Below are 15100 nucleotides of genomic sequence, written 5' to 3'. Positions count from 1 at the left end.
TTGATCCCTTTTAAGCCCATCACTACATAAAAAATAAAATGACATGTACACATTGTACATTTGTAGTGATCTGAAGTACTGGTACAGGTGTACTTGAAAAATATATATTTAGTAAACAACACTCGCAATTGTTGTACATGTATCAGTTACAGTATCACTCTGCCACAGCTACTTACATGCACTATTCTCTCTCTCTCTCTCTCACAAAACTCCCAGGACTACTTACTCTTACATTGTACCTTGTGTAAAGGATTAACTCGATGATTTGAATTCAATATGCACAAATTACCGACCATTGATATTTTGCAACATGACAGTGTGGTGCTTCAGTATTTTGTATGCAATTTTATTCTTGTTATAGATAAATCTATAAAATGTATGCACATGTACGTGTACAAATCCCATTACACAAACTGTATGACAAAGATTCAGATGAAAATCCAAGAATTGGATTGATCATGTTAACATGATTTATATACATTTGATTCACGGCCCCATTGAAAAACAGCTTTTGCTGAATGGGCATTTTTATCTGTGGTAAAATAAATGAATGACATGAAATGATCACTCTATCCTATACACATGTGGGCCAGGCTAAGTGTAAACTAAACTCACTTATTAAACTAAGCCTTTTAATACTTTATCAGTACACGTACATGTGTCACTCACCTGTGCTTTCCTATTTGTGGTGGTAAGCCATACATCACACTGCTCCTGAGTGTGTATCACAGGTTGATGCTTCCTCTTCTTCATCCCACCTTTGGTCTGTGCGAGTGAGAAACAGACATGATCAAATATTCATGTTGTATGTAAAGCTATTCAGTTTCCTAGTTAAAAGTAGTACTACTTTTGTAAGCTGTTCAGTAAGTAAGTGATTAGAATACATGCTTCTGTCAAACACAGATTAATTTCATTTCTAGATCCCCATGGGCAATCTGTGCAGCCATTTGTAAATGCATGTTAAAGGCATGGGAAACTCAGGGAAAGACTTCTTTATACCCCCACCCCCCCCCCCCAACTTAATTTTGCTGTACCAATCTACACCACCCTTATACACAGCCCCAGTCGCTGTATGCTGTGCTTCGCACGGCGTCTGGTCAGGCTACACTACCCTATGCTTGTTAGCTTACGCACAAATATAGACACACTCACACACATTCGGCAAGTGGTGGAGTAAAGCTGTCTTGTATATGAATGAGTATGGGGGGGGGGGGGAGTTTGCCAAGGCATGTGTAAATTTTTACCGTTCTATAAACTTCTAGATTCCAGTCGCACTTCGCTTCTATCTGGCTCATATCTAGCTGTACCCGTTACACAAACTAACACACACGCACACACAACATGCAAATCTAATCTGCAAGACTCTTCAGAATCTTCGGGATCGACATGCACTTTGTAGTAGAACATTGCCAAAAAGACTGGTTCCAACATAAAATTACATGCACGGGACTAATCTGACTTTCTTGAAAATTTGGAGCGATTTGACTGACCTCCCGATGACTTAAAGATTTGAAGAATCTCTATGTAAACTTATATCCAGTTGCAGCACATCCTTAACTTACCTTGCAATCATGCAGGTCACAATTTGAGCTTCATTTTGGGTTAGATACGGCCGACAAAGCAATTCTTGTCCTGTTATGCTTTGAGCTGCGTTTACCTTACGTAAACGCCGCGCCGACGCACACTCGCTCATCAGCTGGACTGCAGTTTGACTTTCCCGCGCCGCGCCGCCGCGCGAGTAAACACCGCGCAGTGTCGCTATGACCCAGCGCCGTGCTGGAGAGAGGCGCTACGCAGATGGCAACAAAAATAACCAGACTGCACGTGAAAAATCACTCAGTTGGAGAACGATATCACAAGAAAGAAAAGAAAAGAAATAGGAAAGCTAAAAAGAAACAAATCAACAGCTAAAGAAACATTTTAAAAAATACAATTCTGGAAACATTAGACATCAATGTTGAATAAACCTAAAGCTCGAAAGGCCAGTATGATAGATAGAATATTGATAGTATCACCAACGGTAATAATTAACAAACTGAGATGTATATGGAGGGAGGGGGAGGGAAGAGAAAAGAAACAGCAACAAAACTCACCGTATGTAATGCTTCAAATTTGGAAGAAAAAAAAGTCCCACGCAGACTTGTGAAACACATTCATGAATATTTTTCCTCATTTATATCATTTAATTACATAAAAGGTCCAATATAATGTGCAGCATGGCTGACATTCTTGAAAGTAAACAAGATTGTTCTTGATGATAACTAAGATAGTGATGGATAATTGGTGGTGATGATGATGATGATGATGTCGATGACAACAGCAACAATAGTCATGATGATGATAATGATAACGAAGACAATAAAAATGATGACAATATGATAATGAGAAATGATCAGGGCGAAGAAAAATAAATACTTCTGGGTAATTACCACGAAAATAATGAAAAAAATAACAACGATATATGATCACAATAACTCTCAACTATCAACAAAACGGATTTCATACTCAGATCACTGTTTTGTCTTCATGACATGATGTGATACTTTTTATTAGAGGCGAATTGAAGCTTCTGTTTTCATCAGTTTGGCCATATGGGATGCTTTCTCTTGCAATTGTTCATATTCCTTTTCCACCGTAATTTTCCCTGTATTTCCCTCCCTCTCTTCACCTCTATCTATCTATCTATCTATCTATCTATCTATCTATCTGTCTATCTATGTATCTATATCTATCTATGTATCTATCTATCTGTATGTATGTATGTATGTATGTATGTATGTATGTATATCTATCTATGTATGAATCTATCTATCTATGTATCTATCTATGTATCCATGTATCTATCTATCTACATGTATATCTATATTTATATATTATAATTATATAGCGTATATCTATCTTTATCTCTCCGTCCGATAATCATTTTCCCTCTCCCTCTCTCTCTCTTTCTCTCTCTCTCTCTTGTTATCTATCTATCTATTATCTATTTGTCTATAATGTATGTATGTATGTATCTATCTATCTATCTATCTATTTATCTATGTATCTATGTATGTATGTATCTATCTACGTGTATATCTACATTTATATATCATAATTATATAGCTATATCTATCTATCTTTATCTCTCCATCCGATGATTATTTTCCCTCTCCCTCTCTCTTTCTCTCTCTCTTTTGTTATCTATCTATCTATATATATTTATGTATTGTATAATTATACCTATATCTATCCATCTTTATCTCACTGTCCGACAATCATTCCCTCTCTCCCTCCCTATCTCTCTCTCTCTCTCTTGTTATCTATCTATCTATCTATCTATCTATCTATATTTATATATTATATAATCATACCTATATCTATCCATCTTTATCTCACTGTCCGATAATCATTCCCTCCCCTCTCTCTCTCTCCCTCTCTCTCTCTCTCTCTCTCAGTTTTTCCTCACTCTCCTATTATGTATATTTCTCGTGATCTCTCTATATCTCTTTTTCCTATCCACAAAACTTTGTGATTTGCATCACTTATTTCACAATACTGCTCTCCATACGCCGTAGCTTTTTGACCCACCAAAGTTTTTTTTCCGTTATCATCCAACATATACAGTGAAAAAAAACCTCACGCATACACACGATATACATCACAAATAAACCTGAGAAGCAATTTTTGAATCATAATGTATTATTTACAGTGTCTGGCCATCAATTTTAGTGTATGGACATTGATCGATGGATGGAACTCAAGTAATAAATGTCAATGTTAAACACAAGTATAAGCTTTATACAAAGTCGTTAGTGTTATATGTACAAAAATAACTCGATGTATATACGACCCAGTGGACAGTATTACAACGGCATACAAGACAAAACCAACAATATCAAACATACGTGTTTTAAAGTGAAACAAGAACCAAAGTCAATTGCCAATATGTTTTTTTCATCACCAGGATGTATGGCTTTTGTTGAAGATTCTCATCACATACAATTTTCTTTCATTTCGTTTGTTTGTTTGTTTTTGTCTTTCTGTCTTTGTTTTTCAGCTGACAAATAACGAATACAGTTTAGTGAAATTTCACACTGCCCATCACGAACACAATGCATAGAAGTGATGTTTGAATTTGCATTGCCTAAACCGATTGCTCCCAAAAGTTATTTCCCTTTGTTTGATTTGATGCGATTACTAGTAATGCAGCCACTGGTATCCCCATAACAGTCCCAAAGAGACAAATAATTTTGTCAAAATGTTTGTTGCGAAATGATTCATATCTTTATGATAAATTCTAGCAGTTTGTCGAAGAGTTTGGGACTAAGCATGCTACATAGGAACGACTGGAAAGAAAAGACTATGTGACACAGCAAAATGACCGTACACGTCAGAATACTGAATGGTGACGCGGAGTATGCCCTTTGCATCTTTGACTTGCAATGATAGCAACATACAATAATTCATATACAACAATGTACCGGACAATCAGATTTCGTTGTTTTCTAAGTGTTGTATATAGTGGTATGTATTTTGTTATCACTTCTTATTACAGTTAGTACATGCAATAGCAGTCTGTCCATGCGACAAGACGTTGTTGGTAAACGAGTAAAGTAGAGATGATAATAACAACTAATTATTTTACACATGCGACCTTCTTTTTCAGGTTTTAAAGGTCATCTTCGAAGTCGAAATCAAAATGTGGAGATTTACGTGCCTCTATTTATAAGTGCTTGTAAATTGACTTTGTATGGCATATTTTTGACAAGATTAACGGTTACTTAGTGTGAATGAGTGCTGTAATCGACATCCTAAACGGATAAACATGCACGATAATAATCATATCTTGATAATCAATACACAATGCCACTTGGAATACAATAGCTGCAGTCCAAAACTTTACAAGGTCCTGAACTAAGAATTCAATAAAAAAAGAAATTGTTAAACAGTCTATCAAATAAAGAATCTTGCAGGCACTGCTTGCCCGTATCACCCGCGGCGGTTTTGAAATGCAATCATTATACACGTATAATAATATCTTATAATTTTCAGTAGGGGACAGCAGAACACAAATTTTTGCTCAATGATGGTGGGGTTGGGTTCCAGCCGCTGCGGTTTGTCTCATTTCTCCTATAGTTGGGTCTAGGGGCAACGCCGGGAGCCATGGAGTCGCGCGTATAATCGGGGCAAAACAAGGGAAAAACCTGAGTTTTGTATTGGGTATAGGTAAACTGTTGTCATTCAAAACATTTCATTTAAAATGTTTGCTGTTCTTTGTTTTGCCAAGAAAGAGAGACGAAATGGGTATAGCTCATCAGGTAAGTAGGGCCTATAGACAAACTATAGTCATTAGGCTAAGTGGCAAATGGGCTATGCTGCCCTACTTTGGCAAAAGGAAGCAAGTGGCATCGAGCAATCGATTACAAATGCTACAAATGAAGAAAATATGTTTTTGGGTAGGCCCTTCAACATGGAAATTTGTGATGAGAAATAATGTCGGTATTCGTGCAAGTCATATGGTGATGCATTTATGAAAATTCGAAGAATTTTGATATTCCCATAGAAACTCATTATTATGTAACTTGCTTCCTTTTGCCAAAGTATTATAGATTTGTAGCAAACATGAAAAATCCGGTAAAAGGAAGCATGTGACAATCATATCATGAGTATGTTACTTGCTTCCTTTTGCCAAAGTATATTATAGAATTGTAGCAAACATAAAAAAAAAATTGGCAAAAGGAAGCAAGTGACAATCATATCATAAGGATGTCACTTGCTTCCTTTTGCCGAAGTATTTTAGATTGTATGCAAATACAAATAATTTGGCAAAAGGAAGCAAGTGACAATCATGTCATGAGGTTGTAACTTGCTTCCTTTTGCCAAAGTATATTTCAGATTTTTAGCAAACATGAAAAATCTGGCAAAAGGTAGCAAGTAACAATCATATCATGAGAATGTTACTTGCTCCCTTTTGCCAAAGCATTTTAGACTGTGCGTAAATATAAATGATTTGGCAAAGGGAAGCAAGTGACAATCATATCTTGAGGTTGTAACTTGCTTCCTTTTGCCAATTTTTTTTTCATGCAATTTTGTGCACTTGCTTCCTTTTGCCACTCGAATATCTCAGAAAGGGGACAAAATTGTAACTTTTGGATTTTCAGTTAAATAGAGCATGCCTCAAATATGCCAAATCAATAAAAAAGTCAATATCCATAAAAATGTCACTTGCTTCCTTTTGCCAAAGTAGGGCAGTATGGTTACTATAGACGAACTGGTTGTAGACGAAACAGGATTTAGACCATAATATACCTACAAAAATGTAATATGATCCATATAATCAACTCATATTATGGGTTGACACTAAACGGGTATTAGACGAAATAGGAGTAGGCCAAGTGCTAGATCACCTGTGTATGTTGGGGGGGGGGGGGGGGGGGAACAAACCATCCCTCCCCTCGACATCGCCGCTCGCTGCCCGCGGCCCATGGTTTCTTAAGTTATTAGTACTATTAACCTTACCCTCTAATTTTAACGGTTAGATTTCACAGAAACAAGTACACGATTTCTTCGTCGGTAATATGTTGATATTATTGTACTGTATACATGATTCATGATTCTCTGCGAGAACTTACAATGACGCAACAATTTCCATGTTCAAAACATAAGACATCCATGCATTTACAAAATAATACAAATAGTGCTCTTGATACTTGAACGTTAATTTTCACCGCATTCACCATCTTGCCTCGAGACGTTATAGAAGTACGAAATACGCACAATTAAGTTCATCATTCTATTTACAAAGAAAGTGGTGCATAATGAGAGCATGATGATGCAAAAATGTACAATGTGAAAGCGCATAATGACGGTTGTGATAACAGTAGCATTTTTCCAGCATTTTGTTACAGCACAGAATATGTTGTATACCGTGACGTCCTTCAGTCGAGGCTTTAAAGAAATGTCGGAAAATACAGCGTCTAGTCGTTTTTGCATTGACCATAACGAAAAATCAAGGATTATTGGCAAAAAAGACACTTCATTCGAATGAGAAACATATCTCTCAATAACTATACACAAATATCATGTATATCGTTCACAATATGAGAACAATCGATTCAAGAAACTGGGTCATATTTTGATGTTTTTTTCTCAGTAGGCCTACGTGTTCAAAACTGAATGACAATGATCTGAGATAATCTTTAGATGTACCAAAATTCGTTGCTCTTTACAAAGAAAAAAGTATTTCCATCAATCCAAACACACAGAACAAAACCTGAATGCAACTGTAATTTACTGACTGACAGACTTTGGATCTGAACTAAACAAGCGGTGTTTATTCTGAAGACATTAAGATTTATTTCGGATCCAAAGTCTGTCAGTCGTAAGGTCGTGAGTCGTATAGTGGGCGGCGGGCTTTAGGGTCATGTTAGGTTCATGGTAGGATCAACATCTTATAAGCAGTAACTTGGCCTCCACTCCCGACGTAGTATGATTGTAGTAAGTATTCAAATGCTTTATAATATTTTTGCGAGAGTGTTACATTCTTTCAATTAGGATCTAAACGTGTCTCGGGATGATTTTAAGAGGTAGTGACAATAATATGTAAAGTGGAGCAGCTCCTCGCTATTTCGCTGCTCCCGTCTGTAGACGATCCACACTCATGTTGGGTTGATGAAGGTATTCCAGTCTGCTCAGAAAATGCATAACGCTAGATTTGGTCTTCAGACATCGGCGAAAACCATTGTTTTGTATTTTCACAGCCTTGACCCAATTCGGAAATCAAACATATTGCAACCCATTGGTATCTCTAGATAGTGCAAAATAAAAGATATGATTATTAATTCATTTTCAAGATTAAGGACATTTCTACACTTTGGAATCGTATACACTGAACAAAATAAAGGAGTCAATGACTTACAATTATTCTAATCATTGATTTCGATTTCCTAATCATATAAATGTTATATTTACTTTCTTTGGTCCTTCAGCCTGATTAATTATTTTCCTTATTTTACGCCTTTCAATCTTACCCAGACTTAGTAATACCCGGTTTCTCTGTCTTCGTTGGAGACTTCATTGCTTCGTTCTTGTGCGTGCTCAAGGACAAAATTTATAAGCTCTTCATAATTACAATGACGTCTACGATCAGTTTATGGTAATCAACACTCGTTTGTTTTCTGGGGGGGGGGGTTACATTTAAAAAGTCATAATTATTTCTTTTATCTCTTTAATTTTAATTCGTACCTCCCACTGAACAAAAACTGATCTTAAGTTTGATTTGAATTGGAACAGTGAAATTTACATTTTCCCCCAATCTGCAAGCATGTATATAAATACGAAAAATGCACTATACTTCTACAAAAGTTTATGTATATTGGCCCCGAAGAAAAAATGTAGACAGTATAGAGTGGAACTTATGTGAGCTTGATCATTCCGAAATACGTGGAAGAAGGGCGCATGTCGACTGTTCGTGAGGGGTATGACGACACAATGCCAACGTAATCTCCGCCATCCAATTGAATCACGCCGCTGGACTGACAAGAGCCGAATCTAGTTCGTGAGAAGAGCGAGAAACTGTAGTGGAGCTACAAGGGCACGTGGTGTTTAATGATCTATAGCGCAAACATTATATCTTTTCAAACAGCTAAAAATTGACGGTCGTTAATATTGTACTAGATTATACATAGTATATAAATATTTTTGACCATTTTAAAGAGAGCTTACAAACATAAGGCATTTTTCAAAATCTAATTTGATATCAGTCACTTTCACACGGATATAGATATTATGTAGAATTAGATAAATCATGGGAAACTGACAGAATGAACAAACAGAAGAGAAAAGAAGTGAATAGAAGGAGAGAAAAAAGGGAGATACTGTTTAGACAAGATGGATAAAGCAACAAAAGAGAACAAGCACTAACATAAGGAGAAAGGATAATGGAGAACGTATAGACGAAAGGGTATACGTACATGATAATCGTAGCTGAAAATCGTCCAACCGTTTTATACTATGGGATCAAAATATACGATCAAGTTTGCTTTCTATCAGTCCCTTCAAAAATGTAGTTTACTCCTGGCGATATTACTACACGATTGATAAATTAGCGCTAAGATAGGCGATCTGATGCATGTTTCTGTATGAAAGATTCGTAGACGTATATGGCGCGCCGTTTGACCAATAATGCCGATAAACACTGTTTATCGCCGAAAAACACTGTTTATCGGCGATAAACACCGTTTATCGGCGATAAACACTGTTTATCAAGTGATAAACAGTGTTTATCGAGAAAAAAACTCAGTTTATCGACCGATAAACAGAGTTTTTCGTGATAAACACTGTTTATCGAGCGATAAACTCTGTTTATCAAGTGATAAACAGTGTTTATCAAGATGAAAATCTGTTTATCAACTGATAAACAGAGTTTTTCTCGATAAACACTTTAACGGCGATAAACAGAGTTCATCGTCGATAAACAGTGTTTATTACGAAAAACTCTGTTTATCGGTCGATAAACACTTTTTCTCGATAAACACTGTTCATCACTTGATAAACAGTGTTTTTCGCTCGATAAACACTGTTTATCGCCGATAAACAGTGTTTTTCGGCGATAAACAGTGTTTATCGGCATTATTGGTCAAACGGCGCGCCATAGACGTATATCATTATTATACGGAAAGACTTCAACAGAAGCCCGCTTACCTTGCAAATGCCGATCCTCGGACCCCCAAGCACTTCAAAAAAGGTCTGCCATTAACCACAGTGGAAGCTCCGTAAAACGCGGATTTGTCGTAGAAAAGAACCTAGGGGCCAAACAGAACAATTGCAATTCAATATACATGTATACCATATTCAAGTTGGCTTTGAAACATAAAAAGGAAATTGCGTAAAATCAAATAAAGAGAATGGTAGCAGTTTTCTCAAAATTTGCGGAAATTTAAAGCTTCACGTGTTTTCGCAAAATTATGACATTGTTCGGAGCTAGTATTGTACTCATGCGATTTAGGAAAGACCATGACGAGACAACCTTGCAGCTCTTCTGTTGGTTTGCACACAAGAGTGTTACATATATATATATATATATATATATATATATATATATATATTATCTAGTCAATGATTGAGCAACTACAACCCCTTTTCCCCCTGAATGTCACCATCATTGGGTTATTACAAGACTATAATTTTGTGTTGATGTGAGTAATACAAATACATGACATGTGTTTTTCATTTCCTCTCGAAAAGGATATTATGAGTATAGTTGAGGTATAACAGTATAATAAATGAAAATGTTATTCATGTACAGTATATAATATTCAACATATAATGAGTGAGAACTCACGCTGCTGTAGATATAGTAGTGGCCTCTCTGTAATACCGTCACGTTTCCATCACGACCAAGTGTGAAGCCTCCAGTGTTGGTACTAACGTGCCAGGAGTTGAGATGTCCGTATTCATCTGGTATCAATAGGGAAATGAATGAATGAATGAATGAATGAATGAATGAATGAATGAATGAATGAATGAATGAAATGAATGAATGAATGAATGAATGATTGAATGAATGAATGAATGAATGAATGAATGAATGAATGAAATGAAATGAATAAATGAATGAAATGAATGAATAAATGAATGAATGAATGAATGAAATGAATGAATGAATGAATGAATGAATGAATGAATGAATGAATGAATAAATGAAATGCAAAACAGGCCGGGGTAATGTTGAAACTATTATAGGAAATGTGATTGTACCGGATGAGTATTGAATTCTTTACGTACAAAACAGAATGTCACTGTAATCAACATGTTAATCAACACGACTTATATCATTTACGATAATCGTCATCCTTAATCATGATAGCTATATTATGATATACACTGTATCACCATCACCTCCGGCACCATCCCTATGCCAGCGCCATCACTACCATGGTTCTTTCCATAGTCCTTCTCCCTCTCCACTCCTCCACTCACAACCACTCCCCTCTTCATCGCAAAATATCACCCATCCCTCTTCTCATCACCATCCGTCTGCCCCTCCTCCTCCTAATGATTACTTAAACATCCTAATGTTTTCCTTGTACTTTCCATACTCTCATGTATACAGGGGCGGATCCAGGAATTCTGTAAAGGGAGGGGGCGCAACTAATATTTCTGGTGCCACTTCCGGGTTTCATTTCATTTTTTCTTTTTATTTCTTTGTTTTCACGAAAATAAAGGGAGGGTGCACCGGTTGCGCCCCCTCTGGATCCGCCACTGTGTATATACCTGCCATGCACATCTTTCTCCTTGTACGCTCCTCCTGCTCAAAATTCCCCCTACTCCTCCCCAACTTCCTCCTCCTCCTCCATAGCACCTTCTTCTCATTGGTGTCGTCTTCTCCTTCTCCTTCTCCTAAGTTTCCTCCATGTTATTTTTATTCCTTCTACCTATATTCTTTAACTGTTTAACCTCATCTACTATGTCCTGTCAGTTCTGAATCTCCTTTCCTTCAGGTCCAGCCCTTCGGTCCTCTTTCACGCTCTCTTCTTCCTCCCTTTCCCCTCTTTTCTTCCTGTCGAGAATACCTTCTTCCCCTCATCTTCATTCCTTTATATGCTTCCTTTTCTCCTCTTCCATTATCTTCCATTATCCATCCTCCCCCACCAACCTCTTTCTTATTCTCATCTTTGTCATGTCTCCTATCAACTTCTCCTTCAATTCTTTTTTCCGTTACATCCTCTCCATCCAACTCTCCTCTCCTTATTCGTCACTGGTCCTTCCACCACTTCTTGGTCTTCCTCCTACATCTACAACAGCTTCCTCCACCACATCTTCTCTCCTCCATCTCCTTCCTCATCCTTCTCCGTGGTAACATCCTCCCCGCCTCCTTGTCTCTCAATATTTTTTTCTTACCAAGTCTTGTGAGACCGGAGAAGACATTCTCTGGCATGGCTTGAAGATGGATGGCACTCAGAGGAGAGTTGGAAAGCTGTACGAAAAAAAACAAAAAACAAAACAAAACATGGTAAGACCGACTGATTGCAAGGCTATTGTATGCTAAAAGAGAACGCAATATAAAACAGTTTCATCATAATCTTCTTGATGCATAGAGGCAAATAGGAGACCACCTTTCATATTCCTTCCCCACTGTTGTTGTTGTTGTTGTTGTTGTTGTTGTTGTTTTCTTTGATGGATTTTTTTTTTCTCAGTTTTCTCATTGCTGGGGAAACAGTCTGCACTTTCTCTTTCACAGAAACGCAGGTCTCAATGTGTCGGTTATTTGCTTCCCCTAGTGCGTAATCATAAATCATAGCGTATATACCTATGCACTCTAAGAAAAAAAAAGTTTCAACTTTGCACCTTTACCAGTGTCGCACTGGAAGCACATTTTTTATGGGTACAACTTTGCACCTGTCAGACCAGAAAGGTGCAAAGTTACACCCTTAAAGGTACTAGCATTGTGACACTGGTCTTACAGGTGCAAGTTGCACCGATAAAGGTGCTCGATCCCAGTTTGACACTGGTGAAGGCGCAAAGTTGAACCAGTTTTCTTGGAGTGTAGTGCATACAGGCATATACATTGTATCAAACAAGATATCTGGCACTATGAAATTACACAGTCATGGCACTGAGTGATTTGCTTTTTAAGTTCGTTTCAAACATTACAACTTTTTGCATAGTATGCCATTTATTGATATCATTTTTTTTAACGCATAACAGTGACCGACCCCTGGGCTTTATTATTCACGGCGCTTGCACTGTCTGAAAAAGAAGTCAGCATCGTCGAAACAGCGCAAAGTGACGTACCTGAGAAGAGGAAAGACCTGCCGTCATTGTAGTGCCTGTCATGATGGGAAGTAACAATCGAATAAAACAATTTCAAAATCACTAGGCAGGTAAAAAAAAGAATAATAGTTTATGCTTATAGGGCTCAAACACTTCGAATCGATTCTTTGCCAAGATAAAAAAGAAACGCCTTTCCGGTTTATGAGTTATATTTTGATTGTAAAACTTCCCAATATCCAGGTCAAGACAGACTTGAAGGAATCAATACTCGAGAATTAGTTGATCCTTAAGTTATTATCGTTGCTAAAGTTTGGTCAGAATTCTTTCAAATACTGTTTTCAGAAGCGCACTGAATATTCTCACCATGAATCAACTGACATTTTGTTTTCAATGGAGCAATAAGGAAGTAGAGCTCTTTGTATTATATATTTCACTTAGAGAGTGTGGAAAGGTTTTACATCAGTTTAAAAGACAGTATATACTGTGTCATGATCATCATCACATCTAGATATCCCTAAAAATTCAGGGCGGGATTTTTTTTTTTTTTGGTTCATTATATTGCTAAACAGTCAAATTTGCTACAGTTTTATTATAGCTATATTCACTTGTATAGTGTAGTGAAATAGCCGCAAGTATATTATTATAGTCATATTTACCTGGTGGTCCCTGAGGGCCCGCAGGCCCGGGTGGGCCCTTCACACCCTGTGGGCCCCTGACACCCTGTGGCCCGGGCAAGCCTGGGGGCCCAGGAGTTCCATCAGAACCTCGTGGTCCTTTGGGCCCTGGGTTGTGTTAAATCAACGGAGAAAAAAACCCCCAAAACAACAGACATTATATGCTTTGCAAATATCCATCCCAACAAACCTGTAAGTCATCTTTATTTCGTAAAGTAAGCCTTAACAGCATCCACCAAATTTTTTCTGTTATTACATGGCAATCAATATGGGAATTGTTTCATTTTATGTTAGTTCAAAATAGCTGCGAAATATACAAACAGACCGCCGCTTGACTTTCGTCTGATAAAATTCTTTAATTTCATACGAAAGAAATCTTCCATTTTCGTTATCCGTGGTGAAAGTTATGAAGGCGTTCATCATATTCCATAACACAATACTTTATCTGTTATCATATCTGACACTTCGGCTTACTGTTATAATATGCCATTGATATAAACCTAATTGATTCATACATATCTTAAAGTTAAGAATACGTAGTATATTGCAAAGAGAATACAATACATGGTGATCCCCAATTACTGGAGAGAACTTGTGAAGTATTTTGCTAGTGAAAGCTACCTTACCTGGTAACCCTAGTGCCCCTCTGTCTCCCCTGTCGCCCTTCGGACCTCTGGAGCCGTCATTCCCGGCGGAACCGTCCTCGCCTGGAGACCCGGGGTCGCCCTTCTCTCCTGTGGGATTCCCAAAAATACGTAGGATTAGAAATTCATGGCATTGTTTTAGCTCTTTGATTTTGTAATTTTGTTGTGTTATCCACATACCTATGCCCTATATCTCTATCTGTCTGTCTGTCTGTCTGTCTATCTGTCTATCTAGTTAAGCGCCCGGTTACATTGAAGTTCGATTACTAAAAAAAAAAAAAACCAGCAAACAAACAAACACAAACAAAAAGCCAGCAAACAAACAAAAACATACAGCAAACAAACAAGACATAACCAGCAGGAAACCAAATGCCCAAGTTTAACGGGTCAAAAGTTGCTTTTGCATTGTTTCTGTTGCCTTGCATGGTTACTTAGCGATCTATATCGCAAAATAAGCATCTTTTCTTCACTATGGCCCCCATCTCATAGTGGGTAGGAAACACACAGATGCGTTGCCATGGTGACCATTATCACGAGTCTCTCATCCAAGCAAGACGACTCAATATAGTTCTCACCTCTCCTCCCACTGGATCCTTGACGTCCTCGTTCTCCTCGAGGCCCTTGCTCACCCTTTGGACCTGATCATGGAAAGACAAAGACAAAATATTGTTTTCAACATCATCTAAGCATTTCCCGTTTGGAGTTTATAATCTTTGAGTTCCTCTTTACCAGGAGGAAGCTAATGGTGTTAGATTTGTCTTGATTCGAGATTTCCATGTTTCTACATGCCGTGCCTTGATCATCTGCACTGATATCAGTTCAGAAATGGGTACAAAAGGAATGATGAATTTGACACAGCGCCATCACCGGCAATTGGGAGGAAACAAAAACTTCATAACCATCAACGTTGATCTCTATGATAGGAAACCCATAGAGATCAGTGGGCATTAAAGGTCCTATACACTATTATCACGCAGGATGGACCCCTTCCGAGAACGTCTCCTTTGCTCAGGAAAAGAAAAAAAA

The 15100-nt window shown here is 37.6% G+C and overlaps 1 protein-coding gene across 1 annotated transcript in view; it reads right to left on the bottom strand.

Moving 5' to 3' along the window:
- Positions 1-8396: 8396 nt before the first annotated feature.
- LOC139742063 (uncharacterized) overlaps positions 8397-15100 on the bottom strand; it is a 22295-nt gene continuing 15591 nt past the window's right edge. The window contains exons 3-10 of the mRNA XM_071652624.1: positions 14650-14712; positions 14057-14164; positions 13413-13538; positions 12778-12812; positions 11884-11959; positions 10325-10440; positions 9685-9785; positions 8397-8532 (exon numbers count right to left, since the gene is read on the bottom strand). Of these exons, the coding sequence (XP_071508725.1) occupies positions 8397-8532; positions 9685-9785; positions 10325-10440; positions 11884-11959; positions 12778-12812; positions 13413-13538; positions 14057-14164; positions 14650-14712 (761 nt within the window). The remainder of the gene's footprint in view (positions 8533-9684; positions 9786-10324; positions 10441-11883; positions 11960-12777; positions 12813-13412; positions 13539-14056; positions 14165-14649; positions 14713-15100) is intronic.

Source organism: Diadema antillarum, unplaced genomic scaffold (assembly GCF_040938485.1).
Source record: "Diadema antillarum isolate AM-2024a unplaced genomic scaffold, OU_Dant_1.0 seq00000978_RagTag, whole genome shotgun sequence".
Lineage (NCBI taxonomy): Eukaryota > Metazoa > Echinodermata > Echinoidea > Diadematoida > Diadematidae > Diadema > Diadema antillarum.
This window is presented reverse-complemented; position numbering and strand designations above follow the sequence as displayed.